General features: G+C 57.7%; 1 protein-coding gene across 4 annotated transcripts; it reads left to right on the top strand.

Annotated features, from left to right (window-relative positions):
* The first annotated feature begins 2,583 nt into the window (after positions 1–2,583).
* On the top strand, positions 2,584–14,526 carry LOC146601584 (lysosomal alpha-glucosidase-like). Of its 4 annotated transcripts, none has more exons than XM_085301201.1 (20): positions 2,584–2,620; positions 3,848–4,385; positions 4,590–4,735; positions 5,607–5,772; positions 6,306–6,402; positions 7,560–7,679; positions 7,871–7,989; positions 8,060–8,191; positions 9,057–9,167; positions 10,193–10,306; positions 10,716–10,800; positions 11,357–11,474; positions 11,756–11,889; positions 12,074–12,225; positions 12,307–12,455; positions 12,775–12,916; positions 13,256–13,354; positions 13,564–13,728; positions 13,856–14,002; positions 14,246–14,526. In XM_085301201.1, the coding sequence occupies exons 2-20, from the start codon at positions 3,858–3,860 to the stop codon at positions 14,306–14,308; spliced, it is 2,787 nt and encodes a 928-aa protein (XP_085157327.1). In that variant the 5' UTR covers positions 2,584–2,620; positions 3,848–3,857; the 3' UTR covers positions 14,309–14,526. The 4 variants fall into 4 exon arrangements, with proteins under 4 accessions (XP_085157327.1, XP_085157318.1, XP_085157336.1 ...); XM_085301192.1 differs by having other exon boundaries at positions 2,592–2,624; XM_085301210.1 differs by lacking the exon at positions 2,584–2,620 and adding an exon at positions 2,765–2,831.
* Positions 14,527–14,541: the final 15 nt, after the last annotated feature.

The raw sequence follows: 14,541 nt of genomic DNA on the forward strand, positions 1-14,541 counted from the left end.
GCCCACGCGGTTCATTCATGGGGAAGGGCGCGGGAGGGGCGGGGCGCTGCCGCGTCACGTGGCCGCCCCGGCTCGTCTCCCAGCCCGTGCGCAGCGCCGAGCACCGCGCCGAGCACCGCGCTCCGGCCGCGCCGCGGAGCCCGCAGCCCGCGCTCTGCGGGCCCGCTTCTGTTTCGTGCCCCCCCCCCACACAGCGCAATGCTGTGGCCTCCAAAAGCAGCGGGCGCGGTTCCCGTCGCGCTGATATCCATGAGCTCGCTGAGGGAAGAGGAGGCCTGCCCCCCTCTCCCGAACCTTTCAGTCCCGCCTGTTGAGAGCAGCCCTGGTTAGGGGTGGACAAGACGCAAGGCTGGGAGGGGAGGCCGTGAGATTTTGCACGTCGCGGAGTGGTAGGTTTGTGGCTGCGATGTGCCTTGGTGGCCACGTGGGCCGAGTCAGGTGGCAGAGGTCGTGATACTTTCCCCCTTTTCCAAGCCCCACACTTTTTTCAAGTCAGGGAACGAGTCTTAGAAATCATGAGGTTCTCTATGATAATTGCAGGCTATTTTGGTTCCCTGTTTTGATTACAAGTGTGGTCGTTGTTGGCAAGATCTTCTGCTGTCTCTTGAGCTACACAAGCAGCTTTCACCCAGGGCAGTGCCYGGGTCCCAGAGCCTCCCATATGCTGAGGCAGGAGTCGAGATGCTCCAAATATTTGCTGTTTGCAAATACGATTTTGAGGATGGCTATAATTGCCATAATTTTGATGGCACAGTTGGTGTTTGAGATACTAGTAGCATCCAGGAATGATGAAGAAGATGTACTCGACTGAAGTAACACAGTCTTTTGACCAAAACACACAAAGAACTGCCTSTATCAAAACCAGACTTTGCCTTTTCTTGCAGCGGAGTTCATGACCATATTAGAGCGTACGCGTCTGCCCAGGCCCAGCACTCTTTATGTTTTGCAGCCCAAGAGCCAAACACCTCCTTTGAAGCAATCCCTGCTTCAGTACCAGGGGTGTCAGTACCGGGAGTGAGATCCCTGCCGCGCGGCTCCCTTTGCTCAACGGGAGCTGCAAGGCRCAGGGTGGCTGCCCACAAGGTTGCTGCTGGGGTTCCCTCAGGAACAGGCAAATCTCCGGCGGGTGCAAAGCTGGTGTAACCAGCTGCTTCAGCCCTTGCCGCGCGGCTGAAGGGGTGCCGGGTCGCGCCGAGCCCTTTTGTCTCCGTCTCCCTTCCATGTGGAGGCTCTGCACCCCCGTGCCTGCGGCTGCTGGCGCGGCCGGCCGCGTTCGCGTGGCGGCAGYAAGCCCTGCCGTGCCTGCCCGGCCCCTTGCTGGAGCAGGGATCTGGGGAAGCACACCTCGCCGTCATTAAGAAACCCGGTATTTGGAACCGAGCTAATTACGTTGGTGAAAGCTCCCAGGTTACAGACGTGAAGCTGCCRCGCGGTGCGACTGCAGTSCTGTTGGCATTCACATCTCCAAAATTTGCAGATTCTGCTTAAACAGCTGCCCTAGGCCCTGGGATGGGCTAYGCAGCGAGGCTCGGGGGTCGGGGYGGGTTTCCACCATCCCTGTGGTCCCTGYWGGTGCATTKGAGGTTCAGCTCCAGCACGGCTGRTATCTGGTGGCTCAGTGAGCCATCSTGGGATGGGAGGCCCCAAGGGTGCCCTGGAGCCACTGGAGCATTCCTGCAGCGCCCACGGCTCCTCCTCGMGATGCTRGGTCCCACCACCCCTCTCCACTGCCCCCTCACGCAGCCACGGTCCAGCACGGGGAATTTTCCTCTGGCTTTGCAAGGGCAGTTTTGGACCTGTCACATATGGCTTGGTGGTGGGGTTAGCCTGAAATTCTATTTCTGTGTGAACTAACCTGTTCACAACAGCTCCCCCTTTTTGTTTTCATCCCCTGGAGAAAGAAACTCTGCTCCAAAGGTCTGTTATCTTTTACTGCTGAACTTTAGACTCTGGTGGCCTTTGACAGTAAACAAAGAGAAGCTCTCACTCCCCTGAGAGCAGGAAATCCTGGGCAGGGAACGTGCACTTATATGGATTTATTTAAACAGGTGAACAGGAGTGCCTGGGAAAAAGAGCTCTGGTGGAAACCTGGACGTGAGTAAGCTCCTGCTTAAGGAAGCGTTGATCCAGAGTTTGGGGGTCTGGCCCACCCGCTCCACACCCACAACACATGACGCAGCACGGTTCCACAAAGACACCAGTGCAGGATTCAGAAACCCAGCTTCTCTTCCGCTCACAGCTTTGGATAAGGGGCTGCAACTATGAAAAGGGAGATAGAAGCATTAATATGTGGTGTTTCGAGGCGCCCGGTACACCCAGATGGTGGAAAATCTCCTAAAAATTCATTGACATCCCCTCCATTCTGCACCACAGGGCTTTATAACAGCACTGATCATATAAATATATATATATATATGTAGATAGATGGGGGAGAAAAATAAAAAAGTGGAGTTGAGCAAAACAGGGAAAACAGGCAGACGCGGCCCGGGAGAGGCGGGTGTGGTGGCGCTGCTACTAGAGAGGAGCGGTAGGCGCTGGGCGCCTTGTAGGGTTTTTACGGCGGAGCGGCCGCAGCCTGGGAGCGCCGCCGCCGCCGCCCCAATGTCAAGAGGAGACACGTGTGTGTAAGCGCCCGGCGCGGGGCCGGGCCGGGCCGGGCCGGGCCGGCTGCCCCCCGCTCCCCCCCCTCCGCGGCCCGCCTGTGGCGGGGAGGTGGGGGGCAAGGCTGGCGGCCGGCTCCCGAGCGGCCCGCGGCGGGGAGGGCCCGGGCCGGCGGCGCCCGCGGGTGCTTGCACGCCTGGGGGGGGACGGCGCTCGCCCGGCGGCCCCGCGTGTGCGTGTGCATGCGTGTGTGCATGCGTGTGTGCATGCGTGTGTGCATGCGTGTGTGCATGCGTGTGTGCATGCATGCGTGCAGCGGCAGGTTGGCGCTCCTACCCCGGGGCCGTAGCGGCTCCGGGAAAACGCACCGATTGCATAAGGCTCTTTCTGTGCGCGGGGCGAGGGCTGCCGCTTAGGGGGTCATTTCACGGCCCGGCCCGAGCAGGCCGAGCCGTTTTGGTGCGGGAGCCAGCGGGGGTGTTGGCTGCCGCTGAAAGCCGCTTTGCGAGGAGAGCCGTTCTGCCGTGCTTTTGCAGCGTGCGGGCTGGGGGCGAGATGGGTCTGAGTGTCAGTAGGTTCAGCAGGAGGCGGAGGAAAGAAAGTTGTGTCTGTTATCTAAGGTGCTAGAGGTTGCTCCTTGCAGTCCGCACGGGGGGGAGGGGGGAGCTGCTTGGCTTACAGGAGTCAGGAGGATTTTTGCCMGAGAGCTTTCTAAAATCGTATTTTAGCAGTGGGAGGCAGAGACTAATGGCAGGTTCCTTGCAATCCCACCACCCAGCCCTCCCCGGGGCTAAAACCTCAGGGTTTGAGTGAGAGCGGAGGATGCTCAGCACCTCGGCAGCCGTGCCGCGGCTCCTGGAGCGGCAGCGCTGCTGTGGCAAGCAGAAGGGCGTTCGGTTTTGCTTGCACCTTCTGGAAGCTCTGCAGCCCATAAATTCAGATCTGGCCAAAAACAGCTTGAGGGGGGTGCTCTGCCACCCCCATTGTGGTGGGCAGGCTTCAATCTGCTGGCGCTCTGCCTCCTCGGTGCTGCAGGGGAGTCGCGTGGCAGCATCTCCAGAGTCCTAGCATAGGCAAATACCAAGCAGCGGGTCCTGGCAAATCCATCTTCAATGTCAAGAGTTTGCAGCGCGAGTCGCGGCTGCGAACGCGGGGCCGGGCGCTACGACGGCAGCGGGCCGAGGCAGGGATGCTCTCACCCCTCGTGGGTCCCTTCATTCGTGCCTCCATCTTCCCCTCGCTGTAGCGCCAGGAAGATGAAGTCGTACCAGAAGCTGACGACGGCCGTCCCGCAGCCGGCGGGGTGCAGGGCGGAGGAGGAGGGGGCCGCCCCAAAAGCCGCCTGCCGCGGGAAGCTGGCCCCGTGGTGGGTGGGCAGCGGGCTGCTGGTGGCGGCCGTGCTGCTGAGCGCTGTCACCGTGTGGGTGCTGCGGCAGGTGTCCCGGGGCTGGCACGTGCCCGCGCCGCCCCCGAAATGCCTCCTGGTGCCCGAGAGCCACCGCTTTGACTGCTACCCGGAGAGGCGCGTGGTGGTGACCCAGGAGCTCTGCGAGAGCCGGGGCTGCTGCTTCATCGAGAGCCCCTCACCGGCGGGCGGCAAGCGCGGGGTGCCCTGGTGCTTCTACCCCCACGACTTCCCCACCTACACGCTGCAGAGCCTCAACCAGACCGYGCTGGGCATGGTGGGCCTGCTGGCCCGGAGGGAGAAGGCCTACTACCCCCGGGACGTCGAGACGCTGCGCCTGGACGTGCAGTTCGAGACGGACACGCGGCTGCGCCTCAAGGTGAGCTGCCCCCGGCTCGCTGTTGCTGTCACCCTCCCTCGGCCAGGCTCCTTGTCCTCCTGTCCCATGACGCTGGTGATTGTCCTCTGCTCGGGCCGCGGCTGGCAGCAGCTTTGCTCCTGCCGTATGTGGCTTGGTTGCTGTCTTCAACCCTCTGCCCGCCTGCTTTGCTGGTCTTTGAAGCATGTTTTCTCCCTTTTGCAGATAACCGATGCTGCCAACCCTCGGTACGAGGTTCCCCTCGAGGTTCCCCAGGCGATGAAGAAAGCAGAAAACCCCATCTACAGCGTGGAGTTCTCCCGGGACCCCTTCGGGGTGCTGCTGCGGCGCAGGGCGACAGGCACGGTGCTGTAAGGACCCTCCTTTGCACTGGGAACATCTCGGGGGACCCTCTTTCCTCCCCAGATAGACTCCCGCGTGCTTTCCTTAGCCTGGCGTGGGGAAACCTCTCCGGGCAATAGTCAGTCTTCATCACTGTCTGTGCCACAGAGACCAGCACCAGCACAGTGCCCGGGACCGTGCAGCTCCCAAACACCACGTGTGCACTAAGGCAGAGCCGCGGSGTGCAGGTCCCCGCAGCGGTCACCRATGAGGGACCCGTGGCTCTGGGGAAAGGGCCGCCCGAGGGCTGCAGCTTTGCTTCTTTTTGGCAAAACTCCAGCAAGCGCTGGGCTCTGGGCCTTTGGGGGAAAGGGGCCACGTTTAGCCTGGCTGCACTGCTCTGGTCACTTCTGTAGCTTTGTCCATGCAACGTCTTTGGCCAGCTCTAGCAGGCCTCTCTGTCTATGGATGGGATGTTTTGGCAGCCTCATGCTATCACGCTGCCTTCCTGCTCTTCTTGCCCTCAGTTTGCTACGGCCTGTGGTCTGTCCTTTACTTGGAAGCCGTTTATCAGCAGCAACAGGCTGAGAAGCTTCACCGCTGTATTGCTTTGATGGTTAACAATAACCTTGGTGGAAACTTCTGGTGACCACGGAGAGGCCGTGCTGTCAGGCTGGCTTTTACGGTCAGGCCATGCTTTGCACTGAGCCAGATCCAAGCACCCATCTGCTCCCCACCTGCCTCCTCAACCAGGCCGACGATGCCAGTGGGAAATACACTGCTTTTGCTGGCCCTTGAGGCACTCCTGGAGGGAATGGATAAATTGATGATAGACAAATGGACTAACATCAGCCCAATGTCCTCTCTTCACCCTCTTTTCCCCTGTGTCACTACTGCCAGGCTCAACACCACCGTGGCTCCCTTGATCTTTGCCGACCAGTTTCTCCAGATTTCTACCGCTCTCCCATCGCCGTTCYTCTATGGGCTGGGGGAGCATCGCAGCAGCCTCCTGCACAGCCTTGACTGGAGCACCTTGACGCTGTGGGCCCGGGATGTCTCTCCCACGGTACCCTTTCCTCCTCCTCCGCAAGCATGGGGCAAGGATGGGGCTGGAACTACCCAGCCATGGGACAAGTCCTGGGAAAATGGCCCCGGGGCTTGGCGGTGGCACTGGGGAAGTCCGGGGCCAGCAYGGCAGCTCGTCCTGTGCCACTGCGGGCCATGGCAAAGGGCTCAAAGCTGTAGTGTGTGGATCCTGCATGATTCCCCAGGCCTGTCACGGCTGCCCTGGCAGAACCAGCATCCCAGGGAGGACGCTGAGCTGCCACARGGCTGGCAGGGAGATGCATACCAGGAGAGGATTTCAGAGCAATTGCAAAATGCTCAGGGCCCTGAAGGCCCCAAGCACCTTCTGCTCCATCCTGACATTCATGCAACAGGTTGCAGTGAAGCTGCTTTTGGGCAGGAGTTTTTCCTCATGTCCAACACAGCTYGGCAGCAGACCCTGAGCACGGACTGTCCAGGCAGGAGGGTCYGATGCAGCCTGCAGGCATTATGGCYGGGGAGCTGCTCCCTCAGCCAGGCAACTCTCGTTTGCAGGAATCGTTCAACCTCTATGGAGCGCATCCTTTCTACCTGGTGATGGAGCAGGGTGGAGATGCTCATGGTGTTTTCCTCCTCAACAGCAATGCAATGGGTAGGTGTTTYGGGCTCCTCAGTCACTGATCTTGCCTTGCCTTGTCCCTGGAGAAGGGCCTTGGTGGGTCACGGAGCATGGCCTGGCCGGATGAGGGGCTGACCTGAGYGGGTGGTTCAGGAACTTGGGGCAAGAGGAAGCCATAAAAGGGAAAGATGTGGTTTCATGGCTCCGTTATTGAGCTTAGCCATCTGTTTCCTGGCTAAAGTGAGGCTCTTTAGCAACTGCCGAGCAGTTTAACCACATGCCCAGCTGCCGAATTGCTGTCGGAAAAGCAAGCCCCTTGTGTGCTGGTCTCTGCCTATTCCCTGCCCTCCTGAAGGGGCCTTGCCTCAAAGCTTGATGGCGTGCCTTGACCCTGGTGCAGGCAGGGATAGCAGCCTCAAAAGCCTGCTGTGCCCTGCCAATGCCAGCTGTGGCCTGTGCAATGTGCCGCTGCAAAGCAGGGGCCTGGCACTGCCAGGTGGGATCCAGCTGCATGTGCGTCCTCCTGCGGGTAACGCGGCAGGACTGCACTCCATTAGGGTCCTGCCGTATCGGGGAGGGCACCAGTGCTGTCACGTTCCTCCCAGCAGCCGCTGCGTAAAGCCATCTGGGTCCGCACGGCTGYGAGTCTGCTCACACCAGGGTGCTCAGCTCCAGCTGCACTACGTTTTATTGCTGTGATGCTCCCAAGGATGAGTCCTCAGGAGAGYCTTGTGAAAAGGCATCAGCTCTAGCGGAGGTTTGAGGACTCATTCATGCAAAAAGCCTTTTCCGGGAAAGCTCTTGGTCCCATATGCTCTCTCATACAAGTAGCTCTCAATTTAGTCTGCACTTAGGAAGGGATTTGGGGGAGGATGTGAAGAAAAGCAGTGCACAAATGTGGCCTTTAAGTGGAAGTTGGGAAAATGGTACAGCTTTCAATATATAGAACAGATTTTTAAAATAGAGAATTTTCTAACTGTATAAACCAGAGGTATCCACAGGTTGCAATATTTGAAGCCTCCATGCACCCATTCAGCATCTGAAGAATYCAAGACAAGGTTTTCTCCTTGTTTCCTGTCAAAGATTGACTTTACCTGAGACACTGTCTGATCCCAGCCTGTGCCTCAGGTCTCCCATTGGTGCTGTTGCTCCCCTGGGTCTCACTGTCTTTTTTTTTTCCTCCTTTGAAGAGGTGGCTCTGCAGCCTGCCCCAGCCCTAACCTGGAGGACCATTGGGGGAGTTCTGGATTTTTACATCTTCCTGGGGCCTGATCCCAACATGGTTATTCAGCAGTACCAGCAAGTGATAGGTAAGTGACCATCCTTATCCCCATCCCAGCCCTATATCACCTCTGCCTTGCCACCTTCACCCCATCTCCTCCCAAACCAACCCAGGAGCTCAGATGTAAACGGCTGCCCTCTCTTTCACTCTTCCTCTTCCTTTCCTATCCCTTCACAACACTGCTCTTGGCCTCCCTTGGGTACATCTGTCTTGCTCCAGGTTTCCCGGCCATGCCACCCCTCTGGGGACTAGGTTTCCAGCTCTGCCGCTGGGGGTATGGATCAAGCAATGAAACCTGGCAGACTGTGAAAGCCATGAGGAATTACCAGATCCCACAGGTAAAATCAAGGCACACTGCAGGAAAGCTGGGGCTCTGCACGTGTGTTGCTGAGCCTCTCTTTCCTGCAGGATGCGCAGTGGAACGACATTGATTATATGGACGGATACCGGGACTTCACCTTTGATCCCGAGAAGTTTGCCTCCCTCCCCTTGCTGGTGGAAGACCTCCACAAACACGGCCAGCGCTACGTTATGATTTTGGTACTCCAGTTAGTCTCCCCCTCCTACCGTGTGTTAGGGGGTGTCTTTCACTTCGGAGCCGGGCTGAGTGATCAGGCTGCAAATCAGACGATGACAGTGGTATAAGTACTGCTCATGGGCCCAGCTGGCATCTGCCGGCATAGCATCTGYGCTGTATTAGCTGGTTCTGGGGCCAAGGATTTTTATCTGTGGCTGAGCCTGGTGCTCGTGCCAGTGCTTGGCAGGAGTCCCTAAGCTGTACAAGTGGAAACCCCCCTAATGGTATGGGCCACTTGAGACACAAGCCAGGTTATCCTGCTGTCTTCACGTGTGGTTCAGGAATAAAAGAATCTCAGGGTCCCAGTTCCCCAAGGACGGACAAACAGGACTGTGGGTCGGGCTGCTTAACTCCAACTCAGGAGTCTCTATTTCCCTGCAACTGTTGGGATCTTGTGACCCAGCTGGGATTTCCCGTGTTTGTAAGTGAGATGTGGGTTCTGCATGCTTGTGGAGCAGAGACCAGGGGTGTCTTGAGGTGGAAAAGGGTTCTCGAGGCAGGAAAAGTTGKGTTCCCTGGGTCTGTTTGAACGGCTCTATTCAAGCATTGCTGTCACCTGACATTTCTTGCACAAGTGCATGATTTCTTATATTTGTCCCCCCCTCCCCAAAACACTGTAACGAGTCCTCGGTACTTGCAGAAGTGACACTTTAGAAAGTATGCCTGGAAGTGCTGAAGCAAGTTTCTGTTCCTCTTGGTCAAAACAGCAGCCTTGTGTGAGCCTCGGCTGACCTTAATTTGTTCATCTTCTCTGAATCACATTGGTATTGCTGGGGGAAGGGGCCAAGATCTGTCAGGGAAGACATTTTCCTTCTATTTTGTTTTCAGGATCCCGGTATCAGCAGCACCAACCCTCACGGCTCCTACTGGCCTTTTGATGAAGGCTTGAGACGAGGCTTGTTCATAAATACCACCCAAGGGCAGCCACTAATAGGGCAGGTAAGAAAATCTCTGGTAAGGAACAGCTGGGAGAAAGCCCAGTCCTATCAGAGTTTGGCATTACTAGTGCCAAGTTTTCTTCCTTAATGCAAGAGGAAAAGCCARGTGGTTGAGGGACCTTGCTGGGCCAATTGCCAGAGCCTCGCTCTGTCCTGAACCCTCCCAGCTTTCCTTAGCTCGGGGGCGTATTTCATCTCATGGCCTCTCTACCACCTTCCAGAGTCTGTTCCTGCCCCAGTGGGAGTCTGCAGGGACCCGTGGAAGTCATATGAGCTTAACAGATCAGAGCCTGTGGTGCTGACTGTGGCTGGTCATCTGATTTCTCTCCCTTCCTGTTTCTGGGGTGAGGAGAGGTTGTCCGTGATGGACAAGTGCCTCAGGATCTGCTCCTAACTATTCCAAATTCGCAGCAATGCTTCTCCAGTTTGCCCCATCTTCTAAGCTATTTGCTCTTTCCAGCTGTCTCTTGCTGTCTCATGACTTTTAACAGAGGCTAARAACACTGGGGAAAGTTAATTGTCTCTGAAGCTAAAATTCCTGGAGTGAGRCAAAGCACAGTGAAATCACAGCTCTTCACTGATTCCCAGCACAGCACCAGGTTAGATTGTGTAAGTGATTATGCAAGTGGAAGGCACTGAAGAACCAGCCCAGGAGAGCTGGGCTTGTTCAGCCACAGGCTTCCTGTGTGCCCCAAAGTGTGTGCTCACTTTTGTGCCTCCGTTCATCCGTTTGTGGCACGGAGATGGCCTCAGAGGGGCACCGAGGGCACCTGAGCATGGTGACATCCTCAGATACCGCAGTAGGATAAGGAACTTGAAGTAGTCATCCCTGATCTGCTGTTTTACTGCTTGTCTTGCTCCCTGATCCTTCAACGTACTTACAACCCTGCATGTGTAGTAGGGCCAGGGGAGCAAGGGCTGCTCTTCCTGCAGCTGGACTGGCCTCCTCACATGCGCTCTGTCCCCAAAGCAGTGACCCATGAGAGGTCTGTCTGCTGAGCGTGCTGTTTCCTGGCCTTTCTGCAGGTGTGGCCTGGCTTCACTGCATTCGCAGACTTCTCCAACCCGGACACCCATCAGTGGTGGCTGGAGAATTTGCAGCGTTTCCATGCCCAGGTGCCTTTCGACGGCCTCTGGATCGTAAGTCCCTCCTCACCTCCTTAGGTTACCTCCAGCTAGGAGCTCACTGTGTGCAGCTCGCAGCCAGTGCATGTTTCTTTCACCAGTCCTTGGAGGATCATATGTCCCTCCAATGCTGCTTCTCCAGCTTTGTTGCGTTTGGAAATTTGATTTATTGTGGGTACTGGATGGACACTCACTTGCATGTGCCCTGGGCAAAGAGRAGCTCAGCTGTTTGCTGCTCCTTGAATGGATCAATGATGCCTCTAGCCTTTTAAATGTGAGATGGGTTGCAATCCCCAGTAGTTCAGACAGGAAATACAACATCAAGTTGAATTTGGGTTGTGCCATCTTTAGGGTTGGAGGGGACTGAGCAGTGTCTGCAAATCCTAAAACCTCCTACCTGAAACTGCACCTTTAATTTTCTYAGGACATGAATGAGCCATCCAACTTCATGGATGGATCTGCAGACGGCTGCCCCCCAGGAGACCTTGAAAACCCACCGTACATGCCAGGTAAGGACAGAGATAAAATGAAGGCTGTGTTGATAGGTACCACATGCCATGAAATTGCCAGGAGCTGAGCACTATGAGGGAACAACTATTTTTAAGAGACATCACATCTGTATTTTACACCCTGAACATGTCCATCCACACTTATGTGGACAGGTATCCATACACAAGTGTTGTATGCTCACAGTCTCATAGGAGATTTCTTTTCTCCAGCATATTTTCCTGTCTGTCTGGCATTTTGGGGAATCTGTGGGGTGCAGGTGGATTCAGGCACTGTGCACCTTCTGAGACACCTCCACACTCCCATCTGGTTCTCAGCTCTTAAATCAGTGCTTGCGCACAGCAATGTCAGGGTGAGGTAAAGGACCAGCGCTGGCAGTGGGAGCTCAGCGAGGATTGCCCCCGTGCCGTGGTGAGCCCTTGGTGCTCTGMTTGGAGCCGTGGCAGGTGGAGGCCTGGCCCAGGGCTAGCAAGCATGGGAGCCTGTGCGTGTCGGTGTCATATCTGTCCCCCCACCACGTGTGACACCTTGTCAAGGGTGTCTCTCCCTCTCTGGCAGCTGTGCTGGGAGAGTCACTCTCYGCAAAGACAGTGTGCGCCTCAGCCAAACAGAGCGTTTCAGTGCACTACAACCTCCACAACCTCTACGGGCTGATGGAAGCCAAGGCAACAGCGAGGTACCCACATCCCTGCTTGAATACCCTTGTCCTGCCAGCTCTGAGGCTGGAACGAGGGCAGATCCTGCTGGTCAGGGGCTATCACAGSCAGGCCTATCTGAAAACAGCTGGATTTGAGTGCCTGACCCAAAGGGGAGATGTTCTGGCCGCTCCCAGCCTGTGCGATGGGTCAGAAGGCTGTGGTGGGGTTGGTGGGAGCCATAGCTGTGCACCAGCCTTTGAAGGGTGAGGCAAGCCCCTGAAGTCTGCTCTCACCTCCTTGTCTTCCCCTTGTCTTCTAGTGCCTTGGTCCAGATCCGAGGGAAGCGCCCACTCGTTATCTCTCGCTCCACCTTCCCCAGCCAGGGCCGCTACTCAGGGCACTGGCTGGGCGACAACCGGAGCCAGTGGAAGGACATGTATTACTCTATCCCAGGTGAGTGCACAGTCTCACAGCACTGTCCTTCCCCTCTGGAGATACCCCGACAGTGCCCAGGACTTTCTGCTCATCCTGGGCAGACACCCTGACATCCGGAGATGTCCCCCACCTGGGAGACTGGGGCAGAGAGATCCCCAAACTCCCTCAACCCTGCTGAACATCCCTGCCTGCATGCTTGTAGGGGTGCTGAGTTTCAGCCTCTTTGGGATCCCACTGGTCGGGGCAGACATCTGCGGCTTCTCTGGCAGCACCTCGGAGGAGCTGTGCACCCGCTGGATGCAACTTGGCGCCTTCTACCCCTTTGCCCGGAATCACAACACCCAGAACGAGAAGGTGGAGGGGAGCGTGTCCGGCCCCAGGATGGGAAGGGGAGGGTGCAATGGGGTGGCTGTTAACTCCCCACATCTCCTACAGGCCCAAGACCCAACGGTGTTCAGCCCTGCGGCACGGACAGCCATGAAGGACGTGCTGCTGACMCGCTACTCCTTGCTGCCCTTCCTCTACACGCTTTTCCACCGTGCCCACCTACAAGGAGACACTGTCGCCAGGCCTCTGTTCTTTGAGTAAGAGCCAGGGCATGTGGGAGCCCAGGTGCCCCCTGTGACCATGGTTTGGCTCTTGACTTATTAAGCCATTGGCACCCCCTTTCATGGGCCAATGGGTGCCACTTCCACCAACCAGTGGGAGGGTCTGTGCCCCTACCCCATGGCTGTCCTGGGGCCCACAAGCCAGGCCCTTGGCTGTTGCAGTTGCAGACATGAACATGTCCTCCAACTGAGAGCTGGTGAGAAGCTGGCTTTGGCTAGCAGTTTGGAGGAGGTCCAGATTGCAGCTGCTGGTGGAGAAGTGTCTGATCCAAGTAGCGTTCTTGTCCCACTGCAGGTTCCCCCAGGATGTGACCACATATGGGATGGACAGGCAGTTCCTGTGGGGACGGAGCCTGCTGGTAACACCAGTGCTGGAGCCCGGAGCAGACTCAGTCATGGGCTATTTCCCCCGAGGCGTGTGGTACGACTTCTACACGGTGAGGAGCACCATGGGCTGAGCCAGCTTTTAGCTGGTCCCAGCACTGCAAGGAAGAAGCTGTCTTAGGCTGTGCATTGAAAGCCCCAGGGAGCCTGGGGGATTGGGGAGATATGGCAATGGTTGAGCTCAGACAAGATCCGGAGGAAAAGGGAATGGGGGAAAGGGGCGGTAGGAGGTGTTGGAAGAACCTGCCACTCTCAGAGGCTGCAGAAGGGCTAGAGCACCTTTTCAGCGAGATGTGGTGCTTGTGTCAGGGCTGGGAACCCCTGAGCCATGCCTGAGCTGTCCCAAATGCATTCGCCCCTCCTCATGCCCATGTCTCCTGTTGCCTGCCCAGGGCTCATCCGTGAACAGCAGCGGGGAGATGYTGAAGATGTCGGCTCCCCTGGACCACCTCAACCTGCATGTCCGGGAGGGTGCCATCCTCCCCACCCAGGTGAGGCTCCGTCTTGCCCAACCTGGCTGCCCAGTGTCTGGGCAGGTGTGTGCCCTACAGAGGATGTCTTCTTTCCCCCAGTGGGGACCAGATCAGGGATGTGATGTCCCAGCTAGTGCCTCCACTCCCCTGTCCCATCACGTGGTCCTTCCCCCTCCTTCTCTTGGGTGCTTGCCTGCTGTAACAACACCTGTTTCTTTGGACCCCAGAAACCCGGGATAACCAGCGAGGCGAGCCGAGAGAACCCCCTTCGCCTGATCGTGGCCTTGTCCCAGAGTGCCACTGCCTGGGGTGACCTCTTCTGGGATGATGGTGAAAGTCTGGACACCTTTGAGCGGGGCAGCTACTCCTACTTAGTGTTCAACGTCACACAGGTAGGACYCAGCTAGGAGGGCAGCGGGGCTGATGTCCCACTGCAATACCCATGGCAGAGATGATCCCTGGCTGGGTCTGCCAGGGGCACCTGGCYGCCTCGCACTGACGTCTTCACCTCCACTCCAGAACATCTTCATCTCCACTGTCCTCCACGCCAGTGCAGAGGCCACGTACGTCACCATCGACACACTGAGCATCTTTGGTGTTCGGGAGCCCCCCAGCAAGGTCATCCTGAATGGCCAGGAGAAGCCCTTCTCCTACCTGGACAACCAGGTATGGTCTAGGGTCTCCATCCCTTCTCTCCCAGCCCTTGTACCAGGGGTTAGAAGAAGGATGGGCAGCATGGAGGAGGGTTGGGGACTCCTGGGTCTTTTCCCAGCTGTGGCGATGGGGAGCTGGTGTGAGAGGCACCAGGATTAGCTCAGTCAAGCTCGATAGGGTAAAGGATGCTCATCCCAGGCTGTGTCCGCATCCTCCCGAGGCCATGGCTCATGGGCCTCTCTTCTCACCCTGCAGGTCCTCACCGTGAGCGGCCTCGGCCTCGGCCTCGGCCAGGGCTTCTCCCTCCGGTGGCTGTGAGCGCYGGGCGTCGGGGGAGAGGAGATGCTTCCATCCCGTCGTGCGCCATCGCCAAGGGCCGCCCGCCCGCCGGGCTGCCCGCCAGGGGACACTCGCTCCTTGCTTCGGCCCTCGAGGCCGGGCTGCCACCGCGGAGGAGGCAGCGCCGGGGACTGTGGCACATCACGACGCTTCCACGCGAGCACGGGGGGCCGCCGAGGGCCTCGGGGCTGGGGCGTGCAGGGGGACGGGCG

The sequence above is a fragment of the Rhea americana genome, unplaced genomic scaffold (genome assembly GCF_003343005.1).
Source record: "Rhea americana isolate MKP2758 unplaced genomic scaffold, rheAme1 scaffold_10, whole genome shotgun sequence".
In the NCBI taxonomy this organism is placed as follows: Eukaryota; Metazoa; Chordata; class Aves; order Rheiformes; family Rheidae; genus Rhea; species Rhea americana.